This window comes from Delphinapterus leucas, chromosome 1 (assembly GCF_059928025.1).
Source record: "Delphinapterus leucas isolate spDelLeu-1000000601 "Yukka" chromosome 1, BTC_Dleu_Yukka2, whole genome shotgun sequence".
In the NCBI taxonomy this organism is placed as follows: Eukaryota; Metazoa; Chordata; class Mammalia; order Artiodactyla; family Monodontidae; genus Delphinapterus; species Delphinapterus leucas.
The window spans coordinates 134,219,771-134,246,196 of NC_143129.1; the positions used below are offsets into that span (position 1 = coordinate 134,219,771).

Consider the following 26,426-nt stretch of genomic DNA (forward strand, 5'->3'; position numbering starts at 1 on the left):
TTGTGTCGGGCATTTTCTGGAAAAGGGAAAAGCCATTTGGTGCAGGTTCAAACTGCATTTTGCTTAGGTGGGCCTAATCATTTCCCTGCCCTGGTAAACACTTAGAAACCATTTTCCTGGTGGTTCATAGAGGAGATTTCAGAGCTTAACATATTGAAGACAGAACAGAGTGTTTGAGCTTCTCTGAAAGAGACAGTAAGGTGGTTATTCCCTACATTTATATGTACTGACATGGTGAAGCTTTTAATTTTTTATTTAGATAGGTATTTAGATTTTTTAGACAAAACTCCTCTCACATTAAAAGAAGAAAAAACCCCAATATTTAAGAAAAATAATCTCCTTACTCTTTGTCTTTTAATCTCCCTGCTTTCAGCTTGCAAATGTGCTAAGGTACTTCTTACCACAGGGCTTTGTATTCACCAGCGGACTTGCTGGGCTCTACCCTCCACCACAAATCTTAGTTAATGACTGCTCATTTTCCAGATCTCAGCTCACCCCCATCCCACACACGACACTCAGCACACTGGGCCCTTTCTTTCACAACACGTAGTTTATCATTATTAGTGTCTGTAATATTATCATAATATATATTACATATAACATATATAATGTATATTATTTGTTATTTCAGTTATAAATTGATTAATGCTTATCTTCCCCATAGACTGCACACTCCAAGAGTTCCTGTTTTCTGACCATTTTAACCCTAAGGCCTAGCATAGTGACTGGCATAGGATAACTATTCAATAAATACCCCTTGAATGAATGGATGGAATGAATTAATGAATTTTAAAATAAATAAACCATTTTAGAGAGAGAAAAGAAAAGTTTTTTCTATTCTGCTTTTAACCAAGTCACTCCTCTATGACCTCACTGTCTTACTGCCTAGATGGTAAGGAAAATCTCTTACAAATTGTTTTCCCAGAGCCTAGCAACATCCTAGACTTACATGTAAATACTTATTCTCATTTTGTGCTCGCTGAATGAATGACAAACAAATACATATGGCTGAAATATCACTATCACTACAATAAACGTCACTGTAAGAATTCATAACAGAAGAGAAAGAAGAGGAATAAATACTTTACTAATTGAAAAAAACATCAGCTCTGCTTCAATGAAAGGAGACTCCGTGTCTTACAGTGAGTAAGGGCATAGCTGAGAAGTGTATGGGTGCGGGGCTGGTTAGGTTCAGGCTAAGGGAAGTTTCTATAACGAGAATGACCATATGTAAAACTACACTGCTACCATGTCTGAAGATATGGCACTGTCTCTTCCACTGAAAGATTACAATTTAAATGTCTGCATTATTTTGCCCACATTATTACATATCTGTTCACTAATTCATTCATCGGTAAACTGTAGAGCAGTGTTTTCTAACCGCAAATCATATCTGTTAGTATGTGAATGAATGTAGAGGGTTGTAACCAGTATTTTTGAAATGAAACAGAATTTTGAAAACAGAGGGCGTTGCAAATAGTAAAACTGTTTTGAGCATCTTTTGTTTCAGTTTTGCATATTACCTACATCTACTCATTTACTAGGTTGCAAGGTAAAGCATTTTTCTCACTGTGGGTCATGGTCAAAAAAAAAAAAAAAAAAAATCGAAAGCCAGAGAGAACACTTACTAATAGAACAGGCTCCAAAGTCAGACAAATTAGAAAACTAAGCCAGACTCTAAAACAAGTTACCTAACCATTATAAGCTTTAGGTTTTTTTCTTCTATAAAATGGAGATTATAATACTTATCCCACAGGGTAACTGAAAGAATAACATAAAACATGTAAATATGTAAAATAATGATAACTAATACTTGTTGAGACAATATTATGTTAGAAGTACTATCTTCTTTAGTCCCCCAAACAACCCAATGAGGTAAGTTCTATTAAACCTCATTTTACAGGAGAGGAAACAGAGATACTGAGAATTGAAGTAAAAATCTTAATGAGTGTAAGAATGTGTATCTCAGTGATTTGCACATAAATAAATGGACATTATTATAAGATATCAGCAAGTCATTAATAAATCCTGACCCTAGTACTTTGCCTTTAGCAGGAGAAGCTCAACAATAGTTGTGATTGGTAAAACACAGCCCTTGAACTCGGAACACTCTTCACAATAAAAAATAAAATGCTCCAGGAACTTAAAGGGGGCAGAAATTCTTCTGAACTACATTTGTTCACAAAAGGCTTGGGGAAAGAAGAGCTTAGAGCAAGGTCTTCATTGACGTGGAAGGGTCTGTAGAGGTGAGGAGAATAGTGCAGGCATGACTAAGGCCCACGGACAGAAAAAATGAAATCTGTAGGTTGATAACAGATTGTAGAGAGAAGTCACTGAGTACTTGATCTTGTAACTAAAAGAAAACCACTGAAGACTGGTAACAGTGACTAATGATGACACAATTATTGAGACTGCATAATAACCTCCATATGATTATTGTTCAAAACAGCGTGAAGATATTTTGCCATGAAAATTGAATTCTATTTTCCCAATTTTTTTTTTTTTTTTGCGGTACGCGGGCCTCTCACTGTTGTGGCCTCTCCCGTTGTGGAGCACAGGCTCCGGATGCACAGGCTCAGCGGCCATGGCTCAGCAGCCATGGCGCTCTGCAGCATGTGGGATCTTCCCGGACCGGGGCACGAACCCGTGTCCCCTGCATTGGCAGGCGGACCCCCAACCACTGTGCCACCAGGGAAGCCCTATTTTCCCAATTTTATGGGTGGAAAACCAACCTTGCTTCAAGGGAAATTATGGGAATTAATGATACATTTGTTAAACTCTAGAGTTTTCTGAGAAATTCTATTATAAAGTGCAAATTATCTTATTAGAGTTGACTAATTGTTCCATAAAGTAGCTTGAAAGGAACTATCTTCATAAGTGTAAGTTTTATTATAATTGCATTTTTCAGATTGCAGTATTTGAGGAAAGGATTATTTATGTAGTTTTTAATTGATTTAAGTAATTATGGAGATAATTACAAGGGTTAAAAAATATTGATTCCAGCCTTTTCCTAAGGACAATCAATTATACCAAAAAAGTATACACAAATATTTGTTCTCCACCAGATTTGACTCTAATATTCTAATATTTATTTTATTATATACTGTGACACAGAAGAAAGATATGTATTTGTTAACTCAGATGATAAACTACCTATTGAATTTTTTTTTGTCCTGGTTTCAAATCCCTGCATCTTGCTATTCTTGAAAACAAATAACAGATTAAATAGACTCATATTAAGATGAACTGAATAAAATAAGATTTAAACCTTATCCTTAAAATGTTTTAAACCTTAAAAATGTTTGAAGCTCTAGAAGGCATATAGCATCTAAAATGCGATCTTATATATTCTGGGGTTTAAAAAACTGAAAAAGGGACCTTCTGAAAATTAAGTCCTTGTGCCCAGGAACAATTCTTGGGGTTTGGAACATCTTCCCAAAACAGCTTTTTCATCCTACAAAAGATAAATAAGGCATTAGAAGTAAAGAAAAACATGCACATTGAAAATGTTAACAGGTAATAAATATACAAACTAGAAATTTATCTACCAGACTGGTTATGCCTCAGTAGGATCAGATTCACTTTCACATGCTCTACCATGAAGATCTCCACCAACTTTCTGTCTAGACCAAAGTCCATCACTATAATAAACATAGCCAACTCTTATTAAAAACTGTTTGCCAGGCACTGTGCTAAATGCTTTGCACAGGTTTTTCTCAGAGAAAATTAAATATTAAATATGGCCATCAACTGAGTTTCAGAAACAATTCTACTGGATATGGCCCGATCAGCTCACTTGACTGAAAGGTAAACTCAGATTGTAAAATCACTTTTCCCTCTTCACTGCTAGAAGACAACATTTTCTGTAGAGATTTGGCATGTGTGAAATAACCTCAATGGTCCGCACCTCTCAGCACAGAGTAATGGGGCACCCAAAGAACCATCCAAGAAATTCAAGGCCATTTGCCAAACCAAACAGAATGGAGCCACTCAGCGCTGACGTTTAAAAAGCAGAATGCCTACTGACCATAAGTGAACTTGACGGCTTCAGATAAATCTTCACCACTAAAGGTTCTCAACCTAGATTGTACAACTTTGAAAGCCATTCTTCTCACCTCTAAGAACATACTGCCTAGGATTTCCTATTATAAGCTTGTTATTTTCCTGAGGCTTATGTGTACTAGCAAAACCGAGTGTGGTTTCCTGAAATCAGGTTTTTTCTTTTTACACCATCTCATTGCCATCAAATACATATAAAAATATTTAGAACACTTCAGTGTTTCTGATTTGGATCTAAAATCAAGGTTTAAATATGTTCAAGATTTTAACACCAAGTACAATACCTTTGGTGTGATATTAACAATGTTCCAAGCAATAAGATGGAAGAGGGAATAATTATTGGCACAATTACATATAGACCTGCATCATGCTGGTGTTTTTCATCATCTGAAAAAGAAAAAATTCACACAACTCTGAAGCTTGAGGAAATAACATCTTTCTGAATCAGAAATTATAATAGACTTTTTTTCTGATTTCAACAGAAATCTGAATGACCTTTAAAGATATAAAAATCAGAAAGAGGAAGATAAAAGTATAGCTTTGATCACATTAATAAAATTATTATTTTGGTCAGAATTATGCTTCTTGTAATTTAGCAAAACATTTTTTCAAAAGTATTTATTTGCCAGCTCTCTCCATCTGGTCACTTTTAGATTATATGAGTCCAAGTGTCAATAAAAGTTGTTATGATGACTCTTTGTTTCAGCACCTGCTTTTAGAGAAGGCAACCTACAACACCCACCAACCTCTATCTTGCTCACTCCAGACACATTGACCTCCTTACTGTTTCTTGAACCACAAAGCACTCTCACTCTTCAGGGCCTTTGCACTTGCTATCCCCTTGCTGAAATGCTCTTCCCCTTTGTTCTTGCAGGGCTTTACCCAAATATCACCTTCACAGAGAAAAAGACCGTTTTGGGCCATCCTTACTAAAGCACCACATTTTAACTCTATCCCTTCATTTTATTTTGCTTCATGCACTTATTTCTATCTGACATTATATTATACATGATTTGTTTATTGTCTGTCATTCTTATTAGAGTACTGGAGTTTAAGCTCCATTTAGGGCACAGACTTATGTTCACTGTTCAGTCCCCAGTGCTTAGAACAGTGTTCAGTGTATATTTGTTGAAAAATACATGAATGAAGCTTTATAATTATTTTAATTCTAAAACCAGGTGAAATGTTTCTCTCTTGAAACTTCATTACTGGGTTGCTTGGACTTGAAGACAACCTGAAAAGTAATAGCAGAATCAAAATGTTCCCACTTCAAGTACAGTAAGGTGAATCAGAAATATAAGACACCTGTGAACTTTTTTCTATAATTATTGCTACAGTTTTATTTTTAGAAAAAGATTTCCTTTAGAAGATCATTAAAATTTAAAGACTCATAAATATGAGTCAAAACATATTGTTTGGGGTAGGTGTATTTATATTAATTGTACAGAAAATTAATATTTTTCCTATTAATCTTTATGATGATGTATTTTATTGTATAGCTGGATACTTCCCTTTATTTTGTTTCCATCAACTTTTAGACTGAAATTTTTACTTACCAATACAAAAGTACAATACCACTCCTGATTATTCTTCTTACCACCACCATGGAACCATGTACCCTTACTTCAGTCACCCATGAGGCATCTACATAAGACTCTGGGCTATTCCATGATTCCATCAGAAAGAAAATAATCAGATGGCAGCATTACTGCTAGCTAAGGAGGAAACCACAAATCTGTGTAAAAAGAAACTAAAAGTAAACATTTTTACCTTGGGTGAAACTATCAATTATCTTCGGTTTCCCCACTCCCTCCATAAATATTGGGTAAAGACTGAACTGATACTTCTCAATGGGGATAAAATGATCTGAGGAGAAAAAATATTTTAAAGAGTCATTCCCACTGAATTAATATAAATGAGCAAAATCTATGTAAAAAAAATGTTAAGTGACTCATATTTCCATGGATGTAAAATTGATGACTTATGGGTTGAAACTGATAATTAGGGAGTTTCAAAGACAATCTAAGCACTACCAATTCTACTGTAATGACAATAATTTCACAAATAATGTTTTAAAATCTTACCCAAAGATAGAAGATTGCAATTTTTCAAAGGCATGTTCCAGTGATAGCCGGCTTGTTCAAGTTCAGGGTGTAGGAGTTGTTTTATTTCCCTTTCCAGGACAATACACTCTACCTCCTAAGACCAAAGCCAGCAATATTCCCTTTTCATAAGAATTTAGTTTACTTAGCCTCCCCATTCAAAGCAGCTGGGAGACTAAAGTCTCATGAAATTCCATGCAGAGAAGATGGGAGTGGGGACCAGGAATTACCTTATATATCCAGGCGTCTAGATCTATGGAGGATGATCACCTTCATAGCAAAGCTCAAAATGGATCTATCAGTGATTTATCATTTTTACAAATGCTAATAAGATATAAATATTATTCCACAAGAGATAAATCTCTTTGAAGCACAGAGGGTAAACACCTAGACAACAGTATAGTAATGAACTGGATTTAGTTCTCTATCAATAATTTGTTTCTATCTACCTTGATGCTAAATTCTAGGGTCTTTGCAACGAAATAGAAGTATGTGCCTTTGGGATGATGTTGTAAATAAGAACATGGCAATACTTAGCTTCCCTGCTTAAACCTTACTCAGACTTGGAGACTCTGTATTGTGCACTAATATTTTGTATTTTAATCACCTTGTGGGGTAACTGGTCTACTTTGGGAATAGTATGCTGGCTTATGATCCTCAGACCTTCAGCCTGGCCCTCCCACTCACCGCTAGTGACATCATAAGTTGGCACACAATTTGGGAAAACAATTTGTCAGCAGATATCAAAAGCCATTAAAATGGTTTTAAAAGAAGGTTAAGCTGGAAGCAACATAAATGTTCTCAAATAAATAAATGGTTTATGTAGATTCTGGAATAAAATGCTATACAATCATTTAAAAAATAGTTATAAGGATTGTGAACAATATAGAAACATGCTTGTGATATATCAAAGGAACAAACCATAAGAAAAGTGGTAGATGATATGATTACAACTACATAAAATATTTAAATGGAAAAGGATCAAATGAAATAGAATTAAATGTTTGTAACAGGATGACAGTTTAGGCAGCAAGATCTATCATCTATATTTTTGAAGTTTTCATTAACTGACTATCTTATTTGAATTAATAATCTGTAGCGTCATACTAATCCATAGGAGAAACTTAATTAAAGTACAGTAAGCTTACCGTGGACATAATACTTCTTAACAGAGGAAGGGATTCTAAGCCATTTAATTTCATTGTCTTCATGAAGAATTTTCCACTCAAGAATAAAATACATCAGATTGTAATCACTGGGTGATAGCATCCAGGAAAGAATTACACAACTGCTGTTTAAAGGATATGCACTGAGTGACTGCACGATATTTACTGTGGGGAAAACAAGGAAATTTATTTTTAAATTCAAAATTAATGAAGATCTCCTAATTGCCTTTAGGAACATATAGCCTACGGAGAAGGAAGAGAAAGCAGACATTTATACAAATAAATAAAGCAGACATTTATACATGGCAATTATTTTTGTATCACAAGAGTCATATAAGCAGAGAGGTGTGGGAATATATGCTATGAGGAGAAATAAGATTCTACCTAAAATCCAAAAAAGAGATTTCTGGATATGGTCAAAAGGTGTTCTCTACTGTAATACTGTACAAGCCTATTAATCATTCTAATTCCCTCCAAATCTTCTCTCCCGCTGATGGAGTCAGTGCTTTCAAAGCACAAATCTGATCATTTTAACATTCTCCACAGAGTCCCACTTAAAAGCCTCCAGACTTCCGCACGTGAGAACAAAATTCCTATCATGCCTACAATTCCCTGAGGGCCATACCTCAGAGCCTCTGTCGGCCTTTCTGGATTTTTTTGCACCAGCGCCAACCAGGTCTTCCTTCATATCCTCTCCTGGACTACAGGACTTTTGGTCAGATTTTTCCTCTCGCGGGAGCACTTCCCCCAACCTTCTGGGGAAGTTTAATTCCTCTACTGTATCCTCAAGAAAGCTTCTCTGACACTCAATACCAGGTTAGGCTCTTATTTTCTTTTCTTTTATAAAATTATACTCTTTTCCTGGGAACACTCGTCTCAGTTTGTAAATAGGCATTAACTTGCATGATTATTTGATTAATGTTTGTCTCATCTATTGGACTCTGTGAATGCAAAGTGAGGTGTACCTTTTCTTACCTTTGCTCATGGGCCATGAGAATGTTAAATTAAAATTTGCAGAAGAAGCACCAATTGAATTGACAGCCAGAACGGTAACAGAGTGTGCTTGCTCTGTCCAAAGGAAAGTGAATTTAGTGTGATTTCCTACATCTTCTGACCATGTTCCATTGCGGGAAGTATGATGTTTCACCACATATCTTCTCACACTGCACAATGAGTCATTTTTCATCAGGGGCTGCGGTAAACATAAAAATTGATTAGCTCAAGGGCTACAGTGCTTTTTATACTGACTGAGCTCACGGAACTCCTATTAAACATTTCCCATTGGTAAGCAGGGGCCAGGCCAGAGCAAGCACTGCTGAATTCAAGGCTGAGGTATGGGGCTCTGACCACAGTCTCCCTGAAGCCATCTGGGTGGCTATGGAGCATGGGAAACTTATCTCCCCCCTCTTTTTTTTTTTTTTTAAGACTCAAAGACTAAATCATTTGAAGATAATGAAGTATGGATACAAATAGGACACTTTTCTACCTGGAAGTTTCACTCTAATTCTAGAGAAAAGAAAGACTGAAAGAGAGTTGAGAGTTTCTTCATCTAAAAAGCAAAAAAGGAATAACCCTCTGTTTTCATAAAGCAACAACTAGAGAGAGTTGAAAAGATATTAATCATCACTTCTATTAATCCTGGTGAGACTGGTCACTCATTTTTTTTCTTCCCTTGATATGCTGCCCCTTCCAGTAACAGAGGCTATCAGGACAGTGTACATGGAACCCCAGAATTTGTGCCTTTAGTTAAAAAAAAATCATACCAGGTCACTGATGATTCAGTGTAAAATATATAATTAGTCCAATTGTATTCATCCATTCTACAGAATATAACAATATATCCCACTTCCCCCATCACCTTCACCTGTTTCAGGTAAGATTTAAGTGCTACCAATCCCTCGTAAACCCTTAGAAAGCTTAACTCTATACAATAGACTAGAACAGTGCTTCCCAATTTTTGTCATTGAGATTCTTCTAAGTCAGAAATTGAGAAACATAAATACAAACAAACATAAATATGTCCCTGCAGGGCATGGAAGAACCTGGGTAGGTGGTGAGTAAGATTTTAGCAGCCTCTGCAATAAATGTCTGAAAAATCATGCAAATTTTGCATTTTGTTTTTTAAAAAAATCTATGTCAGTTTTCATATACAAATATTTACTTTCGTAACCATCAAGTAAAATTGATGATAAAGTCCTTACTTTCTAGTCCTACAAGCTGCTCTAGGCTCATCTTGTGTTATTTCCTGCCCCAGCCCTATAACCCAGCATTTTTTTCACAGAGCCCTAGTTCCTTTTATTGGAGAATAGTATTAGAAACAAATCTGGGAATACTCCTTACTACCAGAATATGGATTTCTCAGCTTACAGATCAAGGAAATACATCTGTGTATACTGCATCTGTATACACACATATCTATGAAAATTTCTAAATGAATCCATCTGTATCCATATTAAGCTAAACATGAGTTCATGCTGATGTCTCCAACCCTAATCCATTACCACATGGATCATTCCGATCTTCTCCTTGCTTGTCTGTAACCAATTCGACAGTGAGAAACCTGGGTCCTTCCTACCATCCATCATCCAATGCTTAATTGTTCAATTCCAGTTTGCATATCTAATGATACAAGAATTGTTAACCCATACCTCGTGAGAGAAATGACTTTATCAGCTAGGACACAGTGGTTATGTACAGTTTCTTTTGCCTATAGTCTTAAGAATCTACTCATTAACAAGGTTACCTAGGCCTGAACCTTTTTCTCCCAACTCCTTCAGTAAGACTGTTCCATACACTTGTAATACAGTTAGTTTCTCTTACTGCAGTCTGGATTCCATCCTGGGATTCTCCAACCTCCTAATGATTTATCTTTAATTTGTATACACTAAGGTTTTTTCTTTGTGGTATAAGGTTTTATGAGTTTTGGCAAATGCATAATGCTATGTACTCACCAGGACAATATTATACAGAATAGTTTCACCATCATAAAAAATCCCCTGTTCTTCACCCATTCAAACCTTTCCCCATCAACCAAACCCCTGGAAACCATTGATCTTTTTGCCATCTCTACAGTTATGCCTTTTCTTGAATGTCCTGTAAGTGGAATCATAATGTAGCCCTTTAGGCAGCCTTCTAGCTCTTAACAACATTCATTTAAGAGTCATCCATATCTTTTTGTGGCTTTAGAGCAGTTTCTTTTTATCACTGAATAATATTCCATTGTATGAAAGTACCAAAGTTTTTTGTAAGAAGCTACCAAACTATATTCCAAAGTGGCTATACCATTTTCCATTCCCACCAGCAGAGAATAAAAGTTCCTGTTGCTTTGCATGCTAGCCAGCAATTTATTGTCAGTTTTTTTGGATTTTAACCATTCTAATAAGTGTGTAGTGGTATCTCATTGTTGTTCTAATATGTATTTCCCTAATGACAAATGATGTTTGCTATGGATTGAATGTTTGTGTCTCCCTAAAATTCGGACCAAAAAAAATACATTCACTTGGGATAGAAATCAATTCATTTGGGAGAGAGAACGCTTTGAAACTTTCTAAGCTGTATACTCATTGTTTTTGGAAATATCCATCGTGTATCTGCCATCATACAAAAAGAATAATCGGGCTTCCCTGGTGGCACAGTGGTTGAGAGTCCGCCTGCCGATGCAGGGGACACGGGTTCGTGCCCCGGTCCGGGAGGATCCCACGTGCCGCGGAGCGGCTGGGCCCGTGAGCCGTGGCCGCTGAGCCTGCGCGTCCGGAGCCTGTGCTCCGCAACGGGAGAGTCCACAACAGTGAGAGGCCCGCGTACCGCAAAAAAAAAAAAAAAAAGAATAATTTAAATGCCCTTGAGATATGTAGGGAAGGCCACGTTTACTCTGTTTAGAATTAAATACAAATGGAATTTTTGGACTTGAAGGAACACTAGATATCATCCAGTCCAATCTTATGTTGACACAGATGAGGAAACTGAGGTTGAAGGGTCTAAGTGACCTTGTCAAAATAGCACTGATTAACTATACTATGTTAAGCCAAGAATAGAATTAAAGTCTCCAAACTCCAGGCCAGTGCTCCCTCCATTCCACACCTTGGCTCTCTGTAATCACTTCTCCAAATTGAAATAAACTTGGGATTGCAGAGACTAAAAATGATAGAATTATTAAGTAAGTCTTTTTTACAATGAAGTCTTTTTTACAATGAAACAAATCTTTCAAGAGTATAGAAGTAAAATTTAAGAATAACATAGAAATCAGGAATACCTTCCAAAGCAAAGTGACATTTCTCTCTTTTTTAGTGTTGTCTTCATTAATTATTCTCCAAAATTCAGGTCCTCTGATAGGAACTGCAAAATAACAAGGAGCCCAAGTTGTACATGTGTTCTGGGAAGGATTACTTTTCGGTCACATTGGAAGCACCTACTTGTGCATTTTTAAGACACGTTCACAAAATCTTTGCAAACCTTTTATATCCGTGACAATTGTGTAGGCTGGAGTACTCCAATTACTCCAATATCCCAGTCCATCTAGCCTCTTACAGCGCACCTGGACAGCATAGACTGCACACAGGTCTGGCACCGGGAAACTGGCAGATTTTAATTTTGCATCATACACCTCAAATACCTGTAAAATAAGTCAAACTATTAGATTGATCATTACTAACACCTATGTAGCTAAAGGGCCCTGAAGTGCATTTTATTTTAAACCCTAACACTATTCCAAAATTAAGAGAGAACTGACTGTGTTTTCTGGCTTTATAAATACTCTTATTAGGCTTGAATCATGAGCTCCTTCAAGTTAAGGATTGCCTCAGTCGTCTTATTATTTCCATCTCGTGACAAGATTTGGACTGGCCCACTTGCAACCTCACTTCCCAATCACTCTTTTACCCTATTACTAATCTCCGTCCACTAATCCTCTATACACAAAGACTTTTAAGAATTTTAACCTAGTGGTTAGATAGGGCCTGCTGCAGAGAATCTCTGATATTCAGTCTCCTCAATAAGCAAGTAAACTGTCACATTTATTACAGCTGAACTCATTGTGATCTAATTCTCTTCTAGGGTTCCTGCTATTTCTAGGTCTTTGCAGGCTGCCATCAGAAAACTGACACAGGAAGGCATCATATGCACACTTGCCACTATGGGTGTGATTCTGGTTGTTTGATAAAAGCAGCTTCTTCCAAGATGTGTCCCATTGAACATGTGTGTACTAAAGAACATTGTTAAAGGGAAAAAGATTCCTTGGTAAAATGAGTTTGAGAAACATAGGATGAAATAAAGTCACAAATGTTTCTTAAATTCAGGACTTCTCTAAACCTTTAATATGTAATATACCATGATTCTACACTAGGGACATATGGTGATTCAGGGTTTCTTAAACTTTATTAAGCCATGTGATCTTTCTTCAAGAAACATTGTATGGGATCAATGTACTACAAAACACATTTTGGGAAATGATAAATAGCAGGAAATTTCATTTCTTAAAAGGGTTAGAATTAGATCAATCTATTTAATAAAAAGAGCTATGGAATACAGGAGGATGTACTTTTATGCCAATAAAATAAACCTTATGCAATAAACTTCTTAAACAGTTATAAGAAATAATATTTAGTGAGGCAAGCTGAAGAAATTTCCAGGTAAAAGGTACCTTCCATTGTACTTTTTTTCCACTTAAACCATAGCGAATCTGGAACTGAAGATTATTCTCTGGAAAGACTGGCTTCTCCCAAGATATTTTCAATAATCCAATTTTTACAGTAATTTCTGCTTTCACACTAGATGGAGGCAGTGGTTTCACTAGAAAATTTTTTTAAAGTATTATATACCAGTAATTTAAACAGTAACAATATTTTTAAAATGTTATTATGATGTTATAATCTTCCATATCTTCTATTTGTAAAGTAACATCTCTTTCTCAAAACCTTCTCCTTCATTATCTCATTTGATCCCCTACAACTTTATGTGATACATAAGAAAGGGATTATCTCTATTTTGAAAATAGAGAGGTTGACTGAAAAAAGATCAATGCATCGTCCATGTCACTCTGCACGTTAACTGTAAGACCCGATTAGAAATGGAACCATTGGCTCTGCATGCAAAAGATACCATACTGATCATATGAGGAATATCAGTAGCAAACTCTGTTCTATATAGAGCTTTCATTAAAAGCAAAAAACTATACACCGCATTCATTTCCACATGTGTGATTTTCAAAATCTTCTACTGTCTGTTGTTAGGTATTTCTAGGTCAAGGTCAGAGGAAGTCTTGCAGAGTAAAGCCTTGGTTCTCTACAATCTGAGGAAAATAAGCTTTTTAAAGGGTAGAAATAGAGGCAAAGATGAACAGAACAGCAAGGGCTTTAAAAAATAATAAAAGGCAACATGCAAACTCAACGTATTTGGGAACTAACATCTCACAGCTCAAGCATGACAGTGTGAACCTCTGAAGCTACAGACTTCATCAACAATACTTCTTTAGACTACTGATGACCAAAACACCTAAACTTTTTAATTACTATACAGTATCTCATGCTTATTCAATTCCTCATATGCCAAGAAGACGTTCTTCACCAACCAATAAGATGACATATATTTCATCTCTTGAAAAGATAATTCCTCTTCAGGAAAGGAAGTATGAGCATTCAAGAGACCCCAACACATTAAAGCTGTGATTGCACTTGACGGAATCATATAGCTATCACATGTATATATTCCATGAATATCTAGTTTATAGAAAGAATGCTTTGAAGTACAATGGTTTATGTGATCCCCACAATACCCACATTAGGGAGGTAAAAGGAGCTTTCCACATTCTATAGGTGACAAAATAGTCACGGAGCACTTAAGTGACCAGCCCACGTTTACAAAGCTAGTAATAAGTGGAGCTGGCATTTGGATTCCAAAGTTGAATTTTCACATTGTTTTCTAGTACTAGGTAGGCAATATAAGTGCAATTTAAATGCCTTATGTTAGTACTGAAAAGAATAACATCAAAAATTGTTCAGATATCGAACTGAATCCATGTTGCAGTTGTCATATAATACATGTGAGGGTATATCTGTGTATGTCTGTAGGGTAAGGAGGTAGGACAGTTCCTTGCTATCTTAGGATATTTAGTACCAGAGAAGTATTGCTTACAGTAAACTCACTTAAAATGGAACCAAACTAAATAGGAAGGGGTGGTGAGAGGGCAGATCAATTAACTGGGACTTCATATTGAAAAATTTTTTTTAATTATGACAACTTTATGCTATATTTAACAAAATATAGATTTGAATTCAGATGTGTACTAATTATTTGAAAATACAATGGATCAAATGTTAATTTTTGGTACAATTCCCCAACAAAATATTATATAGCATCAAAAGATACTCTTCTACATTCGCTGCAAAATCATAAATGGATCATTTCCCAAAGATTTCACAGTGGGGCTTCCCTGGTGGCGCAGTGGTTGAGAGTCCGCCTGCCGATGCAGGGGACACGGGTTCGTGCCCTGGTCCGGGAAGATCCCACATGCTGCGGAGCAGCTGAGCCCGTGAGCCATGGCCGTTGAGCCTGTGCATCCGGAGCCTGTGCTCCGCAACGGGAGAGGCCACAACAGTGAGAGGCCCGCGTACCGCAAAAAAAAAAAAACGATTTCACAGTGATACTTAGAGTAACATATCAAAATCTCCAAGGGGTCTCTTATTCCTTTGAAATCAAAATATCCTTTTAAAAGAATGTTTAAAATGTTGTAATGGATGTCATCATCCTTGTCTATTTTCTCTTTATTTCACTTGAGTTATTGTGAATCCTTCTGCTTCCTACCCAGCCTTACAAATTAAAGCCTTGAGCTATGACTACTCAGATTACAAAAACCGTCAGAATATCCAAATTAAACTTTTAGATTAAAAGCATCAAATGTTTTCATAAGTACATTGGGAAAAAAACATAAAATAGTGCATTATTTAGAATAATATTACTACTAAATTTATACCCAGTGATCAATATAATTCATCAAATTATATGCTGAAAATCTTCCTATTATTGATTTAAAATAAAGCCAAAAGTATAAAACTTTCTAAGGCTAACTGTCTTTTCAATTCCACTGTAAGTAGGAAAAAAAATTTTTTAATCTAGTGTGATCAGAAAATTTAACAGTTACCCTGAACCAACCTGAATCCAAATATGCTAATAAAAATGAAGACATACATATAGTTTTTGACATACCCACGGAATCAGGAATGACACATGTTGGTGGAGAGTCCAGTGAACCCAAGGAGTGATTAATTCTAATCCACATTGTATAGCCAGATAATAGAAAGATTGGCTGAAATAGGCATTCATAAAAACCATCTCTCTGCAAGTGGCAATCTTTGGGTTCAGATATGGGATGAATAGATGGAACATCAGAACAGTAAAGGCTGCTCCTTAAAAGATACAAAAACAATCAATAAATATACAACACTGATGAAAGCAATATTTGAGCATTCTGCTTTGTTGTTTAAAATAGACAGTTTTTGCTCCATCTAAAAGTAGTTGTTCTTATTAGAAAGGCATTTTTGAATTCTCAGCTATATCACAATCTTTCCATGAAAAGAGAAAATAACCCTTCTTAAATATTTCACTAGACAGTAAGTGGGTATGCAAATGAAATAAATGGCAATGTTCTAACAGAGAGGTAGGGATCCAATTGGAGATAGAACTTACAACACTTTGGAAGCTACACTAATATTATACTGAAGTGATCGAATTTTTAAAATAAAGATCACAAGTGGTAATGGGGAATTCCTGATATGGAAAGGAAGATAAATTCCTTGCACTTTAAATTCCACAAAACAAATTGAAAACATAATGATAGTAGACTGTAGCTTAATTGACATTGTCCTAATCTTTTCTAGTTCAAAGCAATATAATTAAAATAATATCAATTATTGACTTCTATATGGATCATATAGTCAGGTATATCACTTATTTTCTCAGAGAAGAAAATTAAGAAAATATTTTTTTATCACTACATCCCAATCAACACTCCACCTCAGAGAATACAAAGCATTTCTCCTCCTTTGCAATAGCCCTTCTGCCATTATTTGCTTTAAATATGGTATTTAAGTGGCTAAAGTAGCAGTTACTGTTTCCATAAGAATGGGAGTAAGGAGGTTACAAGAAAATGAAAAATCTATATCTTTCTGTCTTTCATTTTCCATTTTTTGTGACTCCTTTTTCTTCCTATTTCCTCAAAATTACAACTGTTTGTGTGTGTGTGTGTGTGTGTGTGAATCAGTGTGGTGGGTGGGGTTAAATGAGGAAGAGGGATGAAGAGTCATCTGTGCATAAAAAATAAGAACCCTGACCTTGTACAGAAGCACACTAATAGTCCACTTGGAATCCAAAGGTTAGCATCATTATCGTCACGACAGATATAACCATTTATTGAATGTTTACCAGCAGAAATCATATCACTTAACTATAATTAAATAAAGTGTCATTAATTCTCACAGAAACCCTGCAAGTCCTATTATTCATTCCATTTTACAGACAAGGAAATTGAGGCCTTAGAGAGGTTAAAAAAACTTGAACACATATATTCAGCTAGTTTCATGGTTCTTCTATAAATATTAGGAAGATAAATGAGTCCAAATGCTTATGGAATAGTTGTCCACAAACACCATTTTTAATGTGAAAATGCCATGGAAAGAAAGTAAAGACAGATTACAAAAGTAAAATGGTATGCCATGAATATTCTATTGATTTTAAAGTTCTCATATCAGGTAAGATGAAGACAGCTATTATTCCCATGTGAGAAACAAAGAAATTGCCTCATTTTTTTCTAATATTACTTAAGAATAGACTGGGAGCGTTAGGAATAGGAATCAGAACACAGTATTTGAGGAAATGGATTTGTTTTTCAAGCAGAAATTTTAGATTTTAAGAATAAATGAGCACAAGCTATACAAATTGAAAGTCCCAGTACAAACTGAGACAGGGTGTTTAAGAGTAGTACACACACTTGAAAACTACTAAAGAATGTTATAAAAATTGTCCTAATCAAGGGTGTTATTATTTTAGATAAAGGTCTCTGTAGAGAGAAGAATACTATAGGAAGACGATGACTTGAATTCTTTTCAAATCAGAGAATGGTAAAAAAAAAAAAAAAAAAGCCACGCAAATTACTCTTTACTAGAATTGTTTAATCCTTATTAAGTAAACAAAGTTATAGTTACCAAAGGGGAAAGGGCGGGGAGGGAGGGATAATTTAGGAGTTTGGGATTAACAGATACACAGTATTATATATATAATATATAAACAACAAGGATTTACTATATAGCACAGAGAATTATATTCAGTATCTTATAATAACCTATAATGAAAAGAATTTGAAAAAGAATAGATACATATATATATATAACTGAATCACTTTGCTGTACACCTGAAACTAACATAACATTGTAAATCAACTATATTTCAATTAAAAAATAATAATCATCTTACCTATTTCTAAAGACCATTCATATTATCTCTTACAATATCTGTACCACTACCTCCAACCTTTTTCTAAAACATTAATCTTCAGCAAATGATATGAGGCTTCTATAATCCTTGATATTCTCCTCTAGCTAATTCTCCAAGTCAAATTAAAATGTATAGACATTAAGTTTTTGGATTTCATTTACTAACTAAAATGCAACTGTGGAGAATTAACTGATCATCAGAAAAAAATAATCTGAAGCAAAAACAAATTACAATCTTTTTGTGTGTGAATTTTTTCAAGAATCACCAATTTATTTAACCCTCTAAAAATTTCCTAATTAAGAATATTCTACCTTCCTCTTTTGGGAATAAATCTACCAGACTACTGCTATGGTGATATTCTACAGGAGATGTTTATCTCACCATATCCACAGAAAAATAAAACAGCAAAAATATACATACCTCTGATACCTCAACTGCAAAGTGCTTCCCACAAGTGATTGGATTGCACTGGGTGACCATCTGCAAGTCATTTTAGTTAAGTACCCATCAGTTTCACATGATATATTGATATTGACATCTATTTAAAACACATTAAAATATTACTATAAAGCAAAAGCACCAAAACATTTTTAATGAAAATAAAATTTCCTTAACATCTTCAATGGGACTCTAAGATAGAGTCCATAATAAAAATGTATCTCATGGAATAAAATGAAGAAAATCCCGGAATTCTTACCAATCACATATAACTCAGCATAGCGATGGTGGCACTCATGCTCATTGCAGCAGTACACTGCGTCATAGGTGAACTTTCCTCGGGGTTTGGTTGCATTCAAATTAGGAAAAGTAACTTTGCTAACATGGTCACCCACAACATCATACTGGCTTTGGGGAATTTTCTCAGCTAAATTCATCCACCAAACAATCTTTTTTGAGGAAACTATCTTGTTTTCATTTTTATAGATGCAGTGAAAAGAAACGTTAGACCCAACGGTTGTCAGAATTTTAGGTGGAAAGTATATGACATCTGTAATGGGGAAAAAAAAGGTAGGATGTTAGATGAAGACAGAAAACATCACGTAAGCAACTGATACCATGTAAAAAAGATTCACAAGGCATTCAGGATTATACTGCCCAAAATAAAATGAGTGCGCTGAGAGACTGCAGAACTGTAGCTGCCTGTTCGTGTACAGTTAGTAAGTGTCCCAAGCATTCCCATTCCCAAGTGACTTGAGCCTCCATAAATGTCCTCAGTATTTTCTAAACACAGAGACTTATGCATTATAAAATATGTTTTAGACAGTAATTGTCACTTGCTAACTGATAGGCAGGAAATTAATGAAAATGAAATGTAGTCTAATTCCACAATGGTATGTCTTCCATCAGACTCTGCTTTCAGAATCAGTGAACCTTAGCGCAAGTTCTTAAGTCAAATCCCTACAAAACAAAATCCTGAAGAATAAATGGTGATAGCCACTGTCTCGTTTGGATACATGAAAATTTCAAGTAAGCAGGTAGAGAAATAAGCTTTAAATAAGAAAACTTGTTAGGAAATGTAAAATCAATGATGCACCAGTAAACAAAGCAGGCAAAACTGTAAATACTGTTCTGTAGTATCATTTTAAGTTATTTAGTGCCAGTACCCTGTGGTTGAGGACAAGGGGAATCAGTATTTTTCTAAAATATCATTTTTAATGCCTATACACTATTCCATACTACTCTTTCAGTCTCCTATTGTTGGAAACATAGTTTGTCTCTATGTTTTACTAGAAACAATAAAAATAAATGAATGTTTACATAGGACAGAATTATTTCTGCCATAGTGTATTACAAAAACAGGGTATTTCAGTTGTACAATTTAAGGTAAGCTATTTTCTGCTGATAGAATATGAATATCTGTTTTCATACATATTTGGATTACCCTCAAAACAAGTCCAAAAAAACCTTGACTAGTTTTTATTATTTTTCTCTTTTCAGTAATAGCATGCTAAACTCCAATGTCTTTATATTTATAATCCATATAAGATATTTGCATCTTGTATGTCTACAGTCAAGCATAAACAGGAAAAAATTTATTTCTTTATTGTAAAATAAGGAAACAATAATGATTTTCTTCTCATGACCAAGTATCAATACCTTTACAGGATCTACATTAATAAATTTTATTAAAAAAGGAAATTCTATTGATAAATATTAGTGAATTACTCAAAAGAACATAAATCATGGATCAAAACATTTTAGATAAATTATTTTAAAATGTGTTATCATAGCTCCAGAAAATAGCTTTTTTTTTAATTCTTGGAGAAGATTACCTATCTTTCTTTAAGGACAAAATATTTTCTTTAACCTGGTGTAAGAGCTGCACAGGAAGTGTACAAATTATCTAATATCTGTTTCTCCTCTTCTTTCACAGCAACAAGAATGCAGCTAATAAAGGTACTACAAGAATTCAGCAATTCTAAAGTTGCTTTTAGTATGTAAATTGCAATATTCTTGTACTTTATAAGTTCTGGGAAGGTCCTGAGTTTTCCTCTAAAAGCCCAAGATCTCCCAACAGCTATAGAGAAAGAACCTATCCAATTCATTTTAAAAGAATCCATAAGATGCGACTTCCTTGGCGGTCCAGTGGTTAAGACTCCACACTTCCAATGCAGGGGGCGCGGGTTCCATCCCTGGTTGGGGAACTAAGGTCCCACATGGCGGGTGGCCAAAAAAACAAACTAATTTTTTTTAAAAAAGACATAAGACCTACAAAATTAGAAAATAAAGGGATTCATACCCCATTTAAAAATAAATAAAAGAATCCATAAAAATTCCTTGACTAGGAATAGTCAATGCTTCATTAACTGTGAACTTGGTAGGTTCACTTTTAATATATTAATGAATAAAAAGTAGTAGTTACAAAGGTACTGAGAATTAGCATTCTGTCTGCAGTAATACATCAAGTAACCTCTGGTTTTTTTTTAAAAAACAAACCCAAACTGTTTGAAAATGATAAGGTGGGTGTGCTAACTCATTCTAAACAAATTAACACCTCAATCTTACAGAATGTTTCTGTTTGGTGGATGCCGTTACAGCACCTATTAGTGAACAATGGAGGTGAATCTAATAATATTAGGTAACTAGACTTAAGGGAGGAGGATTCAAATCCCTTTACACAAGAACAGGAAGTCCCCGAGTTTGGAGACATGCTTTGCTGTTGCACACCTTTCAGGGAATAAACCTCAAGTGTGGTCAGCACTGTGAAGTGCAGACATTGCAGCCAACGTAACTCAGCAAACCTAAACCTAAAAAAACTAAGCAGCACTAAAACCTCATTTACCAGGAATCATGAAGGAAATGAGGTGTTCCACTAAAATGCTCTATGTAATTAAGCTTACTGCTTACTAGCTTTAAGAATCAATTTTATTTTTTATTTATTTATTTTTTTTTTGCGGTACGCGGGCCTCTCACTGTTGTGGCCTCTCCCGCTGTGGAGCACAGGCTCCGGATGCACAGGCCCTGTGGCCATGGCTTACGGGCCTAGCTGCTCCGCAGCATGTGGGATCCTCCCGGACCGGGGCACGAACCCGTGTCCCCTGCATCGGCAGGCGGACTCTCAACCACTGCACCCTAAGAATCAATTTTTAGTGCCACCAGAAATCTTGCATAATTATACATTTATGCACTTAATTGTTTTACTAGTGGTTACAAACATGAACTTTGGAATTAGGCTACTTTCTAACTGCCTTAACTTTTACAAGTTATTTAACCCTATCTAACTCTCAATTTGTCTATGAAACAGGAATAACAGTACCTATCTCACAGGGCTGTTGAAAGGATAAAATGATAGTACGTGCAAAGCACTTAGAACAGTGCCTAAACACAGGAGGCACCCTATAATTGTCAATATTATTATTATTAATCAATAAGGAATTATCAATCTACTTCTACCTTTTATTTGTGATTTAATACGCATTACATCATTACAGTAGACAATACTGTGATAGAGAAATGTGCTTGGGAGATACTAAAATGTATAAGATTTTCTCCCCACTCTTGGTGTCCTAGTCTACTTTCTATTTGGCAAGTTTCTGTCTTTCCCTTAATAATCGCATGGTCCCACTTAGTGGCATAGGAGCTATCCAAGTTTGTTAAATTAGTAAGCTTAACTTTACACTCATTGCTAAATCAACAAATTCTGCCCTTTGGAGCAGCCGTTTGCTCACTGTCTGGATTTATTTCTCACTTACTTTCAGGTTTTTCTGTTTGGGATGTCTACAGTCACTAGAGGGACACACCTGTGTTGAATAAGTAAAAGGCTAGCTGTTAATGATAATGTTGTTGGATATTGCACAAGTTAAATGTGTTGAATATCTGCTGAGTGTTTTACATGGTACTTGCTATCTCCATATATCCATAATCAACCTGAGTGAGTTTGAGTAGGAATAATTTTTGCACATTTGACAGATCAGACAACTAGTCAAAGGACCATGAACTGCCTTCCTATAGTCACAACCTGGTTTGTGCCAGGGCTAGCACCATTAGACTCCTGGACCTCTATGTAAAATATTGCACCTCAACTCCACGAGGAAGCTGTGAATAAATTGCAGTTTTTCTGATGTTAAAGATACCTTTAAAAATATGAAAACTGGGGCTTTCTTGGTGGCACAGTGGTGAGAGTCCGCCTGCCGATGCAGGGGACATGGGTTTATGCCCCGGTCCGGGAAGATCCTACATGCCACGGAGCGGCTGGGCCCGTGAGCCATGGCCGCTGAGCCTGCGCGTCTGGAGCCTGTGCTCCGCAACGGGAGAGGCCACAACAGTGAGAGGCCCGCGTACCGCAAAAAAAAAAAAAAAGAAAAAAAAGAAAAAAAAAGTTAATATGGTGTTCCTCCTTTAGGTTTACTGCCACAAAATTTAAGATGCATATAATATGCCAAAGGCAAATTCAAGAACCATATTCCCCTGTCAGTAGAAGTGACTCTTATAAAACCTACCTTGTGTGGTAAAGGTAAGGGGGGTGCTCCAGTCACTCCAGATTCCTGGGCCATCCAGTCTCTTGCTCCTCACCTGAACCTCATACGAAGACCCAGGAAGCACACTGTCTACTAGCAGAGATGTAGCTGAGACAGTCTCATCAGCCTGTTAAATATTATTTGAAAACAGCAGAGCATCAGGTCGGTGTGGAACCTTTACCAAAACTGATCACAAGCAGGTCTCGACTAATCTCAAAGAATTAAAATCTTACAGAGTAGTTAGCTGGCCACAGTGGAATTTAAAAGAAATCAATAACCCAATAACAAATGTTTGACTGACAATAGTCAATAAAATTTTAAATAGCCTGTAAGTCCAAGGCAAAAAGTCACAATGATAATCAGCATTTAACTGAATGATAATGAATGTTGACCTCTCAGAATTTGAGAGATACAGCTAAAGTCAGTGGGAAGCTTCAAGCCTCTGCTGACATCTGTAACACACATGGTAGGAGATGATGCACAGGGGTGGACAGAGAACTATAAGCATTCCTAGAGCAAAGTGTCACAGAAGGAGGGCATGAATAATTTTAAGGACCCAAGGCTGATGATCAGCTATAGTGAATCAAAATATCTAAGAGACCTAACTGCATGAAACAACCAATGATGTACTCCAAAGATATTGAACTCCCTGGCTCATTAAGACTGGAGCACTGCAGACTAAAAATGGCGAAAAGCACCAGAAATGCATTAAACAATTTCAGATCACCTGTAGTTAAAATCCTATTATCTCCATTTTACAGATAAGAAAGCTAAAGCCCAGAGAAGCCTCAACTGCTTTTTCCATACATGACACTGGATTCTCATTCTGTTCTTTATGAATATAAAGTCTTAAAAAATTAGCCCAGATCTAAAAAGACAGGTTTTTACCTCTAAATTAGATAACAATTAGTTTCACAAATTACAGTGCCGAAGTCTTTGCATGGCCCACAAGGCTCTTTATGACCCCCTCCTCCCCTCCCCCTCTTTGATCATCCACTAATACTACTGCCTTCACTCACCACCCTGGCCTCCAGCTTCTCATCCAGCTTAGGGCCTCTGAATTGCTATTTTCCCTATTTAGACTCCAATTCTCCCAGATATCTACATCACCACTTCCTTCAAATCCCTGCTCAAATATCACCTTCTCAAGGAGAGCTTCCCCTACCTCCATTTAATATTTCAACCCACCCTCTCCCGCTAGCATTCCCAAGCTCCCCTCATCCTGTTCTACTACACAATGGATCCTGAGTTCTTGGCACCTAGTAGGCGCTCAATACTTACTGAAAGAATGAAAAAAGGATTTGACACACTATACATGTTTGTACTGCATGTAAAGAAATACATTGAGCAATAAGAAAAAATAAGGATGACATGTAAAATCAGAAACCAGAGAAGGTCTTTACGTGAAAATATTATAGTTATGAATTCAATAATTCTGTATCTGAACTTCTTGTAGCCATTAGTTGTGCGTGTGTGTGTGTGGTGTTAATGAGAGGGAGAGGGAGAAGGAGAGTGAGAGGAAGGGTGAGAAGAAGAGAGAGAGAGAGAGAGAGACAGAGAATTAATTTAATATACATAAACTTTTGGAAAAGAAACTTTTCCTCGCAGTAAATTCTGGGAGGAATTTGTCATGCTCCTCAAAATATAACATGGATCTACATGTAAGACATATTGAATAACATCAAACAATTTTTCTAAAATCATTTTATGGAAGATGCAGAAATGCTGTATATATGCTCATTTCTTACGCTGCTCTTGAATGAAAGCCAATGGTATGACATTAAATTATGACTGATTCTGCTCCAGAAGCAGTATGCACATTTGGTATGCAGAGGTGTTCTGTATGGGATTGGGAGGGGGTCTCACCTTTCCTTAATTGCTTCTCAACTTTTCATTTTATTTACTAAAATATACTTACTTTTCTCATATTTTTTGTAGAATTCTCTGAATATTTCACTTGATATTGAAGTTGAAATGGTACCAATGTTGGGCTGGACCAAGAAATCTTTAAATTACCAGTATCTGTGATTTTCATACACAAACCTAATGGTGGATCAGGCTTCACTTAAGAAAAAAAAAAGAACACTTTTAAGTCATGTCATTTTCATGATAATCATAAAGTGAAGTCAAAATGAGTTTTTAGCATATCCTATTCTTTCAACTAAAATGTCTTTATTCAAAGGCTACTTACAGAACCAAAATATTGGTTCTACTCCTGTACCTTACTATAGCAATCCATGTATCTTCATTTCCTTTTCCCTACATGGTAAAAACTATAAACCAGTAAATGATGTTATTTTGATAAATGTGAATGCCTGCTGTAAAAAAGCCTGCCTTACTTTAGTTAACCTAGCTTTTGCTATGCTTATTTGAATCCTCCCCTGACAAAACCCACTGTTTTAGCAAATGACAAGTGGAAAAAGTATATTACAGAGCACTATTTGGAAAATGCATATAACTTTTGCATGCAAAAATCAATGCACATATTCATGCAAATTCATGTAAATATGCATGCAAATTCAGTATATTTATTACTTTTAAAATACAACAAATCCAGATATACCCATTCAAATAGCCCAAACCATGCACAGTTTACACACAGTAAACACAGCATTAGCAGGCCCTGGCTTGTCACCAGAAATGGGGATGGAGTTTCTTATCCTAATGGGGTATTTAACTCAGTTTATAATTTCTGAGTTCATGTGTATATGTGTTTTTATGTACGCCTATGCATTTGTGTATATTCATACATGGAGATTTGTGTGTGTGTGGCTTTAAACACAGAATATAACCTTTAAATCATTTGTAGAAACAACGCAAACATCTTACAATAAAGGACTGATTGAATAAATAATGATTCATCCCTTTAAGGGAAATCTATACAGCCTTTAAAAATCATATTAGAGAATAATATTGAAAATGTTTAATACCGTTAGTTTTAAAAGTTTATTAAACAACATCTGTACTTGGATTCCTGATTTATTAAAATTTATAAATTAAAGGATATTTGTAAATACATATTAAAATAGAAATAAATGCCAAAATAGTAGATTATAAATGAATAAAATAATTTTCCTTCTTTGTGCATCTCTATGTTTTCAAGATTTTTGTGATTAACAGGGATTATTCATGAACACAGAAATCACCATTACATTGAAATATTTACTGACTTTTATTTTCAAGAAATAAAATGGCACATTCTTTACACATTCCATATTTTCATGAATTTAGTCATAGTTTTTTTTCTTTCCTTGAGTCAAAATTAATGAAGTTTTTACTTTCTGTGACATATTACAAATTTTAGTTACTTTAAAGCAGGTATATCTAAACCGTAAAGTCCAGAAACAACAGGTGAAATTCACTGAGTTCTCGTGACCAATAAGACAGAAAACAAAGACACCAAACAGAAGTGAAATCATAAAATTATAAACTATTTTACATTTCCTATTTGCATACATATATGTCTTCATATTAGAAATCTAAAAATAAATCTTTCCCTGGACCCCCTATGTACTCAGTCCCAGACCTCATCTACCTGCTTCTTTCAGAGGAAAATTCCTCCAAAGAGCTGGCATACTCACTTTCTCCACTTTGCATCCCATTTTCCTGAGCAACCTATTCTGATCAGGTCTTTCTTCTCACTAGTCCACTGAAACTAC

General features: G+C 35.6%; 1 protein-coding gene across 1 annotated transcript in view; it reads right to left on the reverse strand.

The window, feature by feature from the left end:
- Positions 1-26,426, reverse strand: part of LEPR (leptin receptor) — a 99,175-nt gene that overhangs the window by 21,843 nt on the left and 50,906 nt on the right. Inside the window, exons 5-17 of the mRNA XM_089921361.1 lie at positions 24,686-24,831; positions 22,750-22,894; positions 18,507-18,797; positions 18,230-18,347; positions 15,527-15,726; positions 12,966-13,114; positions 11,780-11,939; positions 11,580-11,662; positions 8,303-8,519; positions 7,310-7,492; positions 5,830-5,925; positions 4,344-4,446; positions 3,379-3,454 (exon numbers count right to left, since the gene is read on the reverse strand). Coding sequence (XP_089777487.1) covers positions 3,379-3,454; positions 4,344-4,446; positions 5,830-5,925; positions 7,310-7,492; positions 8,303-8,519; positions 11,580-11,662; positions 11,780-11,939; positions 12,966-13,114; positions 15,527-15,726; positions 18,230-18,347; positions 18,507-18,797; positions 22,750-22,894; positions 24,686-24,831 — 1,967 coding nt within the window. The remainder of the gene's footprint in view (positions 1-3,378; positions 3,455-4,343; positions 4,447-5,829; positions 5,926-7,309; positions 7,493-8,302; positions 8,520-11,579; positions 11,663-11,779; positions 11,940-12,965; positions 13,115-15,526; positions 15,727-18,229; positions 18,348-18,506; positions 18,798-22,749; positions 22,895-24,685; positions 24,832-26,426) is intronic.